The 14,931-nt window shown below is 41.5% G+C and overlaps 1 protein-coding gene and 1 non-coding gene across 3 annotated transcripts; both read left to right on the top strand.

Annotated features, from left to right (window-relative positions):
• The first annotated feature begins 4,916 nt into the window (after positions 1-4,916).
• SLC25A3 (solute carrier family 25 member 3) lies at positions 4,917-14,359 on the top strand. Of its 2 annotated transcripts, none has more exons than XM_074539578.1 (7): positions 4,917-5,067; positions 9,659-9,780; positions 11,995-12,174; positions 12,285-12,466; positions 13,181-13,353; positions 13,806-13,916; positions 14,027-14,359. In XM_074539578.1, the coding sequence occupies exons 1-7, from the start codon at positions 4,917-4,919 to the stop codon at positions 14,185-14,187; spliced, it is 1,080 nt and encodes a 359-aa protein (XP_074395679.1). In that variant the 3' UTR covers positions 14,188-14,359. The 2 variants fall into 2 exon arrangements, with proteins under 2 accessions (XP_074395679.1, XP_074395680.1); XM_074539579.1 differs by lacking the exon at positions 9,659-9,780 and adding an exon at positions 9,380-9,501.
• On the top strand, positions 12,648-12,887 carry LOC113460400 (small nucleolar RNA SNORA53). The gene has a single exon (XR_003382246.1). It is a non-coding gene; the product is annotated as a small nucleolar RNA SNORA53 (small nucleolar RNA).
• Positions 14,360-14,931: the final 572 nt, after the last annotated feature.

The raw sequence follows: 14,931 nt of genomic DNA, 5'->3' as shown, positions 1-14,931 counted from the left end.
AGGAGTATCATCATATTTTCAGTATCAGTTTTGCACCATAGTTCTTTAGCCAATGTCAGGCCTTTAATTTGGATGGGGGGAGAAAACAGCTTTCATTTGTTCTTCAATGCTGAAGAACTTCCTTTTCACTTTAAATTATTTCTCACACCACTTTGCATGTTTCAATGTAAAATATAGCTTTCTTTCCTAGTTACATGAAATACTTTCAGTTAACCTCCTCCAGGGATACTACTAGCATCATCAAAGAAAGAAAGCAAGCCACAATCAAAACATACTGCAAACTGAATTTTGTTACAATTAAATGTCATCATTCTTTCATTTTTGCACTGTTTTGGAGAATGCTGTCAACTTCAGTGTTACCTAACAAATGATAAAATTTTCTAGAAAAGTCCTCAAAGTAACCCACATCTAGTTCATTGTAGTTGAAAGGCACTGCATCTTCAAGAAAGGAATGGTTTTTTTTATATTTCAGACAATTAATGGTGTGAGGTAGCCCTGAGAGTGGGATCTTTCTCCTGGCCCCAGAGTTTTTCATGGTATTCTGAGTAACACATAGTAGTGCTATGAGCTGTATGTGCTTAAAGCCTTATAACTACAGCAGTCTAAGTTAAGCTGAAGTATATAATTATACTGTAATCTTTGTATCAAGGAGCTGAAGCAATAGGTACTGATGTTCCTTTTTTTCTTTCCTTTTACACATTCTCACTTTTGATCCATGAGTTCATCTTGTTTTTTTAGACAGAGACAGCTTGAACTTTCAGAACCAATGACAAAATAGAGCAACATTATGGACTAGTATCAAAAATGTAGTTGCAAAAATGAGTGGAGTTCTGATGTAGTATGATTTAAGGAGTCCTTTCTAGGGCAAGGACTGCAACAAGCCTGGAAAAGGTTTGTGGAAGTTAATGGCCATGACAATGTTATTTTGGGTTTGGTTCTCATGATTGGTCATATTGCTCAGAATGCTGTGCTGAAAACCTGCCAGGTTTTGATTTCCTGTCTGAATTGGAGTTAACACACAGCTTGTTTTTTTCCCCTTTAAATTCTGTGCTAATCTTTCAACATGCACCCAGTCTTGGGAGCCTGGTATCAGGCTGTGGATCACTAGAGGATTTCACTTGCAGTCTTGAGATTAATCTTACAGCATCTGATCCATGGTGAGAGCTTAAGTAGTGGCTAAGAGAGTACGTTTTCAAGAAGGATCTTAAATTTAAATTCTCTGTGTGTTTTAAGGCCTTTATTTGTATTTACATAAGAAACTGTGTGAAAGAACTTCTCCAAGCTTACTTGCTAACAGCATGCTCAGCACTGCCCTACAGAATGATTTCAGATCCCTCCTGGGCTTGGTCTATGTGTTTTGTTTTGTTTCCTGTGGCATAACTTACAAAGCTCTTTATGGTATTAAAATTCCTGCTAATTACCTTCTTTGCTAGTTTTGTGGACAAGATACCTTTAAAAAAATATTTTAACTGGTTTATGCAGATTCAAAGCAGAAAAGCCAAGTACAAAAAGAATGCCTTTAAATCATACAAAGAAGACTCAGAGGTAAAATTTATGTAATTGCAAATGAAGCTGGTGCATTTGGTTTACTTTGATATGGCTTAAGTAACATATTGGGTGGAATCGAGACAGGGATGTATAAATTTTGTGTTTGCAAAGGTAGGTGTTTCAGCATACCCTTTGTTGTCTGTTAATGTGGCTTTTATTGTGTGTTTGGTGAGTCTACCTATCTTTGTCTAAAATTGTCCTTTGACTTGCTTTTCCTTTTTCCTGGGGGAATTTACTGGGCTGCTTTGCAACAGCAAATTACTACAATGGATATGTACGTGCATATTTCAGACAGCACAGGGTCTCCAAGCTGATTGAACTGGTAAAGCAGTCCTAAGATGTCACAGAAACCTGTAAGTACTGTGTATTTGCTGATACTAAAAAAAAAAAAAAAAAAAAAATCCCACAAGTTTCTGTTCCACCATTCCACCACACTTTGAAGTTCTTTGTTAGCATTGGTAGCCTGTGGTTAAAACATAATAACTGCACTGTCTTATTTATTTGTTCTTTAGGAAAAAAATGTGATGCTTAAGAGATGAACTATATAATGTGTGTGGAGAATGAAAAAAAAATTCAGGAAATATTATTAGACAAGGATATCCATGGCAGCAATTAAGAAGAACAGAGGTTTCACTACTTTTTGTGTTGAGAACTGCTGTTGTTCAACATTGGAAGCTTGGATCCTGGTGAAGGAAATGCTGCAGGCTAAGATTTCCCTTGGGCTGTAAAACCTGATCCATGACTGATTCTAGAACCAAGGTCTTGTTGTTCTGATGTTGCAACAAGGAAAGTGTATATAAAGTACAAGTTTACAATGCAAGCAGATGCTGCTCTGCTAACCTGTCAAATGTGTGGATGGATGGTTGTTTCAGTATCTCGTGTATTTCTGAAAACAAGGTCACCTAGGAAACAAGCTGCTAAGAGCTTTGATTTTACTTGCAGGCTTCACCAAAATGTTATAACTGTGAAAAGTTACTGTAAGACAGGAACTAGCCTGCATGTCCCTGATTGTATGCATTGTGAGGTGAAATTGGGGTCGGAAATGGAGAGGGTATGTGGTGGGTGTTAAAACACAAGGATAGATGAAATTAAGAACACTCCAGAGTTGCAAACTGAACTTTTCCTAACTTCATAAACCATGTAGAGCTATTGATTAAAATGATGGATTTAATTTACAATAGCTCTTTTTACTCTGAATTGGATAGAGGTTGACACTAGAAGGTAACACCTTTCAAGTGTTCACCTATTACTACCTGCAATGGCTCTCAGAAATTAATTAAATTTATCTAGGTAGTTTGAATTACAGGCTATTCCTATTTTATTCCTTCACATCTAGGAAAAGTGGTAGGTATTTTCTTTGTGAAATTTTATGTGTTCAGCAAGAATATACATTATTCCTGTATTTTCATGGGGCTGTGCTGTTTAGTAGTTAGTAGTACAGCTGAAAGAAGTTAATTGTCACTTAAAAACCAAACTCACAGTTTGTTCTGGAAAAGTTCTGCAGACCAACTCATAAGCGTCTGTATAGTTGTGCACACAAATTGCCATTAGATGTCTATAAATAGTCATCTACTCATCCTTTGTAATTGGAAGGAAGTTTTCTATATGTTAAAAATTGGAAAAGTGCAAGAATTGTAATAATTTATATGCAGTTTCAAGGTAAGAGCCCAAATCTCAATCATGTTTAGAGGTTACTATCTAATTGAAAAAAGTGTCAGTGTTTGCCTTTCAAATAAAACATTGTTACCAATAATTGTTTAGAGGTGAGGGAGTAGAGCAGAACAAGTAATGGCAAAATGAACAATTCTGGTTTGTTTTCACTGCTGCCACTGGCAATGAATTCAACAGCACTTTGGGCTGTCAGCTGGTTGCTAAATTAAAGTATTTGGAGAATGCAAGTTTCATTTGTCCTTTTCCTACTTGAGCCAGCTGGAGTGTAGTTTATTCAAGAGGCACTTAACCAACCTTGATATCTTTGACAGTGCTATTGGGCACTTTTGTCCTTGTAGGCCAGCTCTGGATTCACAACTTCACTGTGAAATAGAGCAAGTAGAGCCAGGGTTTAAGGGCCTTCCTTGGGAAGACTGATAGGAGCCCCTTATCTGACCAAAGTTGGGGTGCAGTCATTTGTCCAGAAGTAAGAGCTGGGATATTCTGCACATCTCTTGCTTTCCTGGCTTGTGTGTGTATGCTGTTGCAGAGCACTATAATCAAAAGTATATTATCAAAACAATGAAAAAGTGGAGTTATTGCCTCTTCAGTAACTGGAGAGCTGAACTGGTCTGTGCTAGTCTTGTACTATGTAAAAATGAGTGAAATCACCCTGTGCTGGTAAAGGCATAGTTAAAAATAGGGAAGGCCAAGCACGGGTCCTGTGTTACAGAACATTCTGCTTTTAACAAACCAGTAAGAAACAATTCTGTGAGCAGCTGCTGCCCTTGTAGCATAGGCTATGCCATGGTGCCCTGCAAGCTGACCCTCCGAAGGTGGAGCTCGGCCAGGGAGCCTGCGGGCAGCGCTTGGTGCTAGATCTGACCGTGCTTGGGCTGGCACAGTTCTCAGCTGGAGTCCGGTGAGAGGGGTGAGCTTTTTACAAAGTATTCCTGGATGTGATTACCAGACGTGGAACCTGGGGTGATACCGAGGACTTCTTTAAACTAATCTTAATAAATGGGTGCTATGCTAGGGCTTGGACGTCATGTTAAACATCTCTTCCAACCCTGGTGCTTTCATGATTCGGTGTGAGTGCTGCAGTGCACGGGTCAAGGCCAGCACGGGGAACTCGCGTTCGGGCGCGTCTCTGGTTTGACATTGCCCGGGGCAAGGCTGCGGGAGGCACGTGGCGCGGCTGGCAAGCGCCCCAAGCCGGGCGGCGATAAAGAGGAGCAGAAGCGGAGGCGAAGGGTTTATCGCTGTAGGGCGGGCTCACCCAGCCCCGGCAGCAGGCCGCAGCGAGCCAGCGCCGGCGGAGCCACTCCCGGGGCGCTGAGGGCCGGGCTCGGCCCGGGCGCGGAGCGATCGCGGCCCCGGCCGGGCGCAGGCGCGGGGCGGGAGGGCGGTGACGGCGCGTGCGCGGCGGTTGGCGTGGCGCCTCCGCCAATCGCGGCGCGGATCGTTGCGCGGCGGCCCCGCCCCCGGCGCGGTGAAGGACAAGGTGACGGCGCGGGGCCCGCGTTCAGCCTCTGCCGCAGCGGCTCCATCTTGCGAGGTGAGTCGGGGCGGCGCGGGTCGTCCGCCGCCGGGAACCGGGCTCAGCCTCGGGGCTGCAGGGCCGCTTCACGGCTGCGGGGCCGGGGCTCGGCGGCCCCGCCGTGGCGGGGTTTTCTGGTCCCACGTCGCTCTGCTCTTCTCGCCCGCCTTAGGTCGCCATGTTCTCGTCCATCGCGCCGCTCGCGCGGCACAACCCGTTCTACGCGCCGCACTTCCAGCTGGTGCAGGACGGCGTGAGAAAGCGCCCGGCGGAGCCCGCGGAGGCCTCCGCCACGCGGCGGAGCCTGGCGGCCGCGTCTGCCGACGAAGGTGAGAGCGGACGGAGGGGCCGCGGCGGAGGCGAGGCCCGCGGGCGTGCGGGGCTGGCGGTGCTTGCGCTGACCCCGCCAACGCGGGCCCGTGCCCGGCAGGGCGGTGCAGGGGATGTCGGCGCCCAGCGGGGCTCGGCCGGGCCGGGAGGGGCCGGTGCTGGGCCTACGCGCCCGCTTGGAGGACGAGGAAGGGCACGGGCGGGGGAGGCGCTGGCAGCGCTTCCGCTCTCCCGGCGCTGTGTGCTGAGGAGCAGGAGGGATCCGGTTTGCCGGGAAAGGACGTCGGAAGGTTCTAGTGCAGAGTAATCACAGAAACTCCTGTAGATTTTGTCCTGGAGAGCAGCGAGCGCTTTTTCTGACTCCGCATGGCCTGCAGCCTCGGGAACCGAGGTTGTAGGCCTGTACTTCTTTCATCGGTGGAGAAGAGCAGTGACTGAAATCTGTGGATTCGAAAGACCGTCTCTCCCATCATTTTTCTCTTATTTTTTTCACTAGTTTATTCATAGTGGGGTACGTGAACATCTAGATACATTAGGGTTGTTCGCTGTTGTTATTTTTTTAGTTCTTTTTTTTTTTCCTTTTTACTAGCTGTGGGATGTATGCCAGATAGCTTGCTATTTAAGATACAGGCATGCACTTAAGAGTTAAGTGCAAGTGCTTCCTGTATGTTTCCCAGTTAATTTGTCGACTTCTGAAGGTCAGACCTTGATACTTGCAGTACCACAGAGTGGGTAAGGGTGGAAAGGACCACAATGAGTCATCGTCATCATCCTTACAGATCCAGCTTCCCTGCTGAAGCATGGTCATCTTGGAGCAGATTGCAGAGGGCTGTGTCCAGATTCTTGAATATCTCCAGGGAGGGAGACTCCACAGCCTCTTCGGGCAGCCTGTTTCAGTGTGTGGTCACTACAGTAAAGAAGTTCAGTTATTTTCAGATAAAACTTCCTGTGTGTTAGTGTCTGCCCATTGCTTCTTGTCCTGTCACCACTGAGAAGAGCCTGGATCCATCCTCTTAACACCCTCCCAAAAGTAGTTATAGACAATGGTGAGGTCCACTTTCAGTCATCCTTTCTTGAGGCTGAACAGACCCAGCTCCTTCAGCCTCTCTTCATAAAGGAGGTGTTCCAGTCTCTTCATCATCTTTGTCACCCTCTCCTCGACCTGCTCCAGGAGCTCCATGTCTGTCTTGTACCGAGGGGCGCAGGACTGGGCACAGCACTCCAAGTGTAGCCTCACTAGGGCTGAGTAAAGGGACAGGATGGCCCTCGAGCTGCTGGCAGTGCTCTTCCCAGTGCATTACAGGACACCCTGGTGGAGTGGCCTTCTTGGCCACAGGCACACGCGCTGCTGGCTCATGGACAGCTTGGCTGCCCAGCAGAACCCCCAGCTCCTTCTCTGCAGAGCCATTTCCAGCCTGTGCTGGTCCATGGGGCTGTGCCTCCCCAGGTACAGGATCCTGTATTTGCCTTTGTTGTGCTTAATTCAGTTCCTCTCTGCACGCCTCTCCAACCTGTTGAGGTCCATCTGAAGTAGAGGTGGATATTAAAATTCTAATTCTTTTAAGCTGTCAGTAACTTAAAAGCGTCTTTCTGGTTTTACTTAAAAAAAAAAAGGTAATTACTTTCAGCAAGCTACCTCTTCTGAAGTACTGTGATTGTTGAAGTATTTCTGTGGAGTTGCATGAACATTCATATAATACATGAAAGAAGTTTTCAGGAAATTATTTGTGGCTCTCAGTGTAGTAATCCTGCTGCTAGCTAACTGAAGCCCTAAATCGCCCTTTGGTATGCTAAATATATTCAGTAGGTTTCTTTAAAGCATTATGCTTAATCTTCATCCTGTTTGTTGGCAGTTGAGGTCAAAGGTGGCCAAAGTTTTTCAATCTTCATAATTTTTTCTGCTGAGTTCATTATTTCACGTACCCAGCTGGTTCTCTGGCTTTTGTGTTGAGAACATAACACGTTGCAGGAGATATCAGAACTTGCACAAGGTCACACAAAGTCAGTACAAGCCACACGACCTTCTGAGATCAGCTCAGGGCATCAGCCACATCGGTGCTCAGAGACCAAGTATTTTATGACCAGCTCATGGAATTTGTCCTTGTTACCGTGTCAGATTGGAAGCAGAGAGATTAAATAGTTACGATGTAGCTGTCTCAACAGAGGAGATACATATTTATGCTACATGTATAATTTGTGTACCTTAGAGATATTTGTCTTAAATGATTACCTGGATATGTTAGAATGACTTTCTTTTCCTCTGTGCAGCATGTTCAGCTGGTTTTTTAGAAATTGTTTAGAAAATTTGACTTTACTTCTGAAATAAAAAGTCCAAGATCATCTGTGGCTTTATTTTCCTAGTAGTACTGTACCACTCCAAACTTAGGCACCTCTAAAGAGCTCAAGCCTAATGGATACTGGCTTTCCTAATCACTGTACTTGAACACCAGGCTGACAGATCAGTCTGAATAGCATTGTAATCCACATACATAAAACTCTTCTTTTCTCTGGCTGCTATAAAGGTCTGTCCCTGTCATTTGAGGAGTATGACTTCAAATTACTGTGGTAAAGGCAATGTGAACAAGCAGTTCTGAGATGTGGCAGCATGGTAGCTGCTGCAGGGCTGTGGTGTTGTTGGCCAAAGACACAGCTAGACAGAGCTGGCCCAAACAGACCTAGAGTCTGTTCTCTGGTTACACCTGCCTGATCTGTGTGTGTTTAACCAGCCATTCTAGAAAGAACAGACTGTTTCTGCTAGCCAAGCTATTTTGGAGCTATATGTAAGTCCCAGACCAGCATATTTACAGTCTTTAGCAGTGTCTCAATTAAAAATAAGTAAGTCTGATAACTGATTTTTAGCTTTTAACTTAGATTCACTATGGCATCTGTGATTTAATATTTATTCTTTTAAATAAAGAAAAAGTTACTTTTTGTTGTTTGGGCAATTTTTAAAATTAAGGTGAAAAATATAAATACAAAATGTAATGTAAAATCTGGAACATTTGTGGAAGGAGTTCCTTTAAAAGTTATGTTAGCAAAGTTAGGAGCTGGATAAGCCTGCTAGTGTTATCTGCTCTGCTGGTGCTGTTGAACATCATTGTCAGCTTCTGTTGGTGTTCATAAAGGAATTCACAACCAGAAAAATGGCAAAGAAGCTCTACATAAGATAGGCTTTTGCTGTCTTTTAGTTGTCATTAGTATTTCTTGGTAAGTTGTAACACTTTAATGTCTATTTCATTATATTGAAGTGACAAAAATAAATTTAGCAAAAGATTGTTTTACTACGTTGAAGAATATTTTTTACATAGTGTATTATTTTTCTGTACTCTTACTCAGTATGTTGGATTTGCTTTTACGTATATTTTTAAAATGTTGAGCATAGTAGCAGAGCTGTGCTGCTAATGTATGCTTATTTTTTACTGTTCATTGTAAATTTGAGTGGTTCTTGTTTGCACTCACGCATAGCCTCTGTAGCTTCTTCAAAAATGGAAGAAGGAAATGGATTCTTTCTTTCCAGCTCCAGTAACTTTGTTGTATAGCAATATGTGAAAATTAATAATTATTCTAAGATTGGATGACTTTATACACAATATGTACACTCTATAGGACAGTGCATATGAAGTATCTCTTGAATAAATGTGACCCGAAAGATTCTTTAATGAACCTTGTGTATAAATGGCAATCTGCTGTTTCATTAAACAAGCTCTATACATGTGAGATTCTGTATTTGAAAGAGTTTATAAAAAAATCTTTGTAAATAATCTGAGAAATATGTGGAAATACATCTGCATATGTCCAACACCAACATTGTAGCTTTTTATAGTCTCTACTTAAAAGAGACTACTTGAAAAAAAAGTCTCTACTTAAACTCTACAGAAGTTAAACTGTCACAGAATATTTAACTAAAGAAGCTTGGTCTTTTGAGTACTAGAGGAATACTATTGTTATTTCCTGGATATAAGAAATTGTTGGGCATTGCAACTTTGAGTCATAGTTTCTGCTAGTAACTTCTGGGATTAATTTCTGTGGTTTTAGTGTGCTCTGAGCTAGAACTTCAGTGTTTCTTCCGTTGCTTATTTAAAGGAGCAAATTCAACTTGGAAGGCTTAGAATCAAATCTTTTCAGTCCAAAATGTTTTAATTTAAAGCAAAATAATCATTTTTCATTATAATACTATATTCAAATGATACAGCATGGGAGATTATTTCAGTTTAATTCTTTTGAGAAAGTAGCACTTAGTTTTGTTTCTTTTCTGTTTATTGTTACCATTTATGATTGATCATATATGTGTAATTTTTTCCAATTAACTAGAATACAGCTGTGCCTATGGCTCAAACAGATTCTTTATCCTTTGTGGCCTTGGTGGGATTATTAGCTGTGGAACAACACATACGGCCCTGGTTCCTCTAGACCTGGTTAAATGCAGAATGCAGGTTTGTTCTGCATGTTGGTATGTGATGACAGAGCATGTTCAGTGTGGTATATTTAATTACTAATGAGATGGAGGCATAAACCATACCCTGGACATGGCTGTCCAACAGTGCATGGAGTTGATATAAAAGCATGGTGTGTCTTTATTTTTTGCTGCAGAATACAGTTGTGAATATGGCTCGCTCAAGTTTTATGCTCTCTGTGGCGTTGGTGGGGTCCTAAGTTGTGGCCTGACACACACTGGTGTCGTACCTCTGGATTTAGTGAAATGCCGTATGCAGGTTTGTATTAACTCAAACATTCCTTCAACTTCTGTTTTCTATGTAGACAGCGTATTAAGAGTTGGTAGTAGGGATGCAATCTTTTGTGGATGAGAAGAAGCAAGCAAACTTGAATTTATCAAATTACTGCTGTAAGACTAGCAAAATACCACTGTGAAGAGGAGTAAATGTATTATGGATAATCTGGATGCATTATTTTTGACAGCGTTTACAGCACGTTTAGGTGACTATATTTGCTAAAAGACATCCACCACAGTGTTACTCTGCTGGCTGGTTAGCTGTCCAGCAATATTCCAGTGCTTTTGGAGTAAGGAAATAGTATCTTTTGGATCTGTGTTTTTTAGCCTGGAGTGACATGCATGTGTCATTTGATCCATTAACACCAAGGATATCAATGCACGGCTTATGGATTGGATATTTTCTAATGATGCCACTTTGAGCAGTGGCTAGAACTTGATTTGATATCATGAAGGCCATTGATGCTTGCAACTGCTTTCCTTGAAGTGGTTTTTGATTAATCTAAAGGGAGCATTATTGCATTGCACTTGTGACACATTAAAATAATTTTGTGAATAGCCATGGACGAAAACATACTAATGGATTTTATTCAGGCAAATCTGCAAGAATGAAGCAAATTAAAGCACTCCTGTAAATTTCTGGAAATATAGTAGTTCATGATTTCCCTGTTGCATAGGCTGATTATAAAAATGACCATTTTGTTATTATAGAACTCCTGAAATGAGGAGGGAACTCTGGATTAGTCAGACCTCCTTGTCATGCTAGAAGTATGCATGTGCTGTTCTTCAAAACCATGTTCTTTGGAATGGCCTTTATTTAATGTTTACCAGAGAGACTTTTTCACATTCTTGAGAGCATCTGAAATTCTGGTCTCAAACTAGGAAATCTGTAACACATCAGACATGCTCAGTGTGGGCTACCAGTTCTGGTTTATTGTACGGTCAGGGTGGTGGTACTTCCCCTTCCCTCTCCAGCACTTAGAGGGAGGTTCAGGAGGGGGGTTCCATGTGGATTGCAGGTGTGATCTTGTAAAACCTGTCAGCATTTATCTCTTTACAGATCCAGTACAGAGCATGTTACTAATCCTTCCTAAGTTCTCCAGGAAGAAACCTGTTGACTGCCCTCTCATGTCTTTTTAAGAAGAGGTCACCTTTGCCATGGTTTAACTGAAACCAGGACACCTAATAACTAAGCTTGGTTCTGACTTGAACATAGTCCCATTTTACAGTGCCTGATTAAATATAAAATTTTCTAAAATTATGTCTCTTTCTAAAATTGACATATTTAGATGAACTAGATCTCAAGTATGTTGTTCCTAGACTGCATGACAGTATACCAGTCAGTGCAGGTTGGCATGCATGTTTCGTAGCTCTTTCTAAAAGCTTTGATGGGCATCCAGTTTGATATTTTCCTTTTTATCCTTAGAGGAGCTGTAGGATGATGTCAAATATGAAAAGTAACAGTGGGATATGACATAATTACCCATGGAAAAGTTCCTGCTAAATTACTTCCTTTGTTTCACCTGAAACAAAATTATTCAAGTCAGTCTGTGTTAAATTTCTGATAAGTTAATAAAATCTCTCAAAATTTTATGGGCAGAAGATAATTGGTGTAGCCTCTATGGCCTTTATTGCCAAGTCAAAGTACAAGTGTGGAAGTTTTTGAGTACTTTTTGATCTGGTTTGCTCCATCTATCTTAGTCTGACTGTGTGGAGAGATCACAGAGGAGAAACAACCTTCTCTGATTAGTAATCATGTGATCTCTAGGTTTCTGGCAGTGCTTGAGTGTACATAGGTAGAGTGTGTAAAGTAGATGAGATTGCTGACAGGACTCATTAAATTTTTAAAAATTTGATCTATACATAGTTGCACCAGTAGCTGCACCACTGACAGTGTTAGAACAGTGATTTCAGTAAGTCTTTTCATTACAGTTGCATTGTTAATTTGGAGAATTAAAGTGAAACAAAATTCAGTTTGGTGGTTTCTGAGTATTGAGGAAGAACATACTGGCTGTTAAAATAAGTCAGGGTTTGAGAGTAGCAAGTAACCATTAGTGTAACTTTGTGGTGTGTACGTCATCTGTCCAGGGAATTATAGGAAACCAGCTATCTGAGGAATACAAAAACTTAAAATTTTGGATGGGGGTGTGAGAAGGAAAATAGCTATATCAAACATTTAACTGTCTGTTCTTTATAGGTTGATCCACAAAAATACAAGAGCATCTTCAATGGATTTTCAGTGACAATCAAGGAAGATGGTGTTCGTGGCTTGGCTAAGGGATGGGCTCCAACTTTTATTGGCTATTCCATGCAAGGGCTTTGTAAATTTGGTTTTTATGAAGTTTTCAAAATCTTGTATGGCAACATGCTGGGAGAGGTAAGCCTTAAATGTGTTTTGTAAAGCTGTATGTCTGCAGCATCATAGTATAAGGAGTAATCACAGAAGCATGACTCATTAACAAAAACGTGTGTTTCAATTCCTTTCAGGAAAATGCCTATTTGTGGCGTACTTCGCTATATTTAGCTGCATCTGCCAGTGCGGAGTTTTTTGCTGACATTGCTCTGGCTCCAATGGAAGCTGCTAAAGTTCGCATTCAGACACAGCCTGGATATGCAAACACTCTACGGCAGGCTTTACCCAAAATGTTTGCAGAGGAAGGCATCTGGGCGTAAGCATCCCTTCATTTTAATTGCAATTCTTGATTTTCAGTATGTTTTCTTAATGAAGAGCTGGTGTTGTAACTAGTTCTGGCCTTAGCTTGTCATACTTCTTGCTCTTTATATTTCAAGATAAGAACTTAACATACTTAACATACTTCAGGTGATCTGTGCTGAACTGCCTATTAATTCCACATGCTCCTTAGATCCATCTTTGTGAGTATCTTTGTGCTGAGTTCTGCTGGTTAACTTCAGTTTCTAGCAGTTCCAGTCAGAGATACTCAGCAACTTTCTGGTTGTACAGTCAAAGATGCTTGAGTCATTGGCATGTGAGAGCAATATAACTGCATGTTAGCTTTCTGTTCTGATAGAAGTGGCTGTAGATGTACAGGTCATGTTTCACTATCAGGACTTGGCTGGCATGCAGACATTACCCTTACTGCACTGGTAGTATCAGTACTACATTGTTGCAGTGTATTGTAATCTAAGAAGGAACTAAAGAAACTGCTGTGCAGCCTGGGGATCAGGAAAATTTCAATTTGTGCTGCTGTTTGAAGGTTGTACTTTGGAATTTAAACAACTAATTTCTGTAGGTATTGACAGCATTACAGGGTCAGTATATAGAAGTTGTATAGCAGCAATAAATAAGCTAATTCATTTCAGGTTAGAAATACACTTTCAATAGCGAAGAAAATAAAACTGAGATTGTCTCTTCTCTGGTTAAGTTTCTATAAAGGTGTTGCTCCACTATGGATGAGACAGATTCCATACACAATGATGAAGTTTGCCTGCTTTGAACGTACTGTTGAAGCTCTCTACAAGTATGTTGTTCCCAAGCCACGAAGTGAATGTACAAAAGGAGAACAGCTGGTAGTCACATTTGTTGCAGGCTATATTGGTAAGGAATGTTTAAGTTCTACACTACATTAATGGATTACTGCAAATCTAGAGACCTGTTGCTTTTCAGAGTATTAACTGAAAAGTGACATTAGCAGATGTCACTAACATGGGAGAACTTCCCTGCAGCTTTGAAATGTGCAGGAGAAGTAACTATAAAATCGGCCTGTTAGGGGAAAGTGGGTTTGTAATAGGAGACTTCTCTTAACTGCTCCTATATGTTACCAGTATTGATGGCCAGATTTAAAAATTGCAGCTGATTTAAGTGAAAATTTGCATCTTTCTCAGTCTTGGGAATCTTTTGATGAAAGGGGGGAATTTTCAATATCCAAAGATTCAGAAGGTTTTTTTGGCTGTTTTCTTCTGTTCAGAAGTTTCAGGTGGTTGTACTTAGTGTACACAGTAGTGGTACAGCTAAAACACCACAGAACTAATGTCAAATTATTCTTTCAGCTGGTGTGTTCTGTGCAATTGTTTCCCATCCTGCTGACTCTGTGGTGTCTGTGTTGAACAAAGAAAAGGGCAGCTCAGCTTCACAGGTTCTTATGAGGCTTGGATTCAGAGGTACATTCTTTCTTTCATGTATTTTGGATCAAGTGTTTCTGGTGTTTAGGGGAGGAGGCATTTTTTTCATGCCATTTTATGCTGCTCACACTTTATGGTTTGCTCTCCAGGTGTATGGAAAGGTCTGTTTGCTCGTATCATTATGATTGGTACCCTGACTGCACTACAGTGGTTCATCTACGATTCTGTCAAGGTTTATTTCAGACTTCCTCGCCCACCTCCACCTGAAATGCCAGAATCTCTGAAGAAGAAGCTTGGTCTAACTGAATAGACAACTCATGGACTGACTCCTGGCTGACCCAGTGATGAGTTTCATGAAACTTTTATATATTTGACTATGTAGAAAACAAACTATATAATGTCATTATTGGTTGTGCCCTCATCTCACATGAGGGTTTAAATTCTACCACTGTCATTGCCTGAAATAAATGAGAAACAGAGTGCTTAGTGTCTGTTTACTACTGCATATGTAAGCTTCATTTCATAGTAGCAAATACCTCAAAGACTCTCCTGGCTTCCCCCCTCCCACCCCAAAAAAGTTTTTTAAAAAAATACCCTGTATCACACTTTAGAAACTAGAGAAATGTTACCCTTCCACTTAAAATTAGGTTTTCACTGTTTCCAGAGAAGTGCCAAGAACCTGTCCTTGCACTTGGAGCCCACTGATCATTTGCCTGTAATAAGCTGTTACTGTAGAACAGCTGAACTCCTGAATGGCTGAGACGAGACTGGAGTCTGATGGGGCATCCTAGTCATGATATCAGTGTTTCCCACAGAGATAAAAGGAACCTTATGCATACTAGAGCTGTTTCTGCCTTGGGATGGTCATCCCAACTTAACTTACGCATACTTGACAAATTTTTGCTTCTGTTGGCTTTGAACCACACCAAAGAACTCGGCTCTTCTGATTGTCCTGTGGAATTAAACAGTAGTTGCTACCTCTTAACTAGAGAAAAGCTGATGTTAATAAAGATTTTCAAATATATTTGACTACTAATGGTGTACTTCAGCTTTA

This window comes from Zonotrichia albicollis, chromosome 4 (genome assembly GCF_047830755.1).
Source record: "Zonotrichia albicollis isolate bZonAlb1 chromosome 4, bZonAlb1.hap1, whole genome shotgun sequence".
Classification (NCBI taxonomy): Eukaryota; Metazoa; Chordata; class Aves; order Passeriformes; family Passerellidae; genus Zonotrichia; species Zonotrichia albicollis.
The sequence above is the reverse complement of the archived record's forward strand: the minus strand, read 5'-3'. Positions and strand labels throughout refer to the sequence as shown.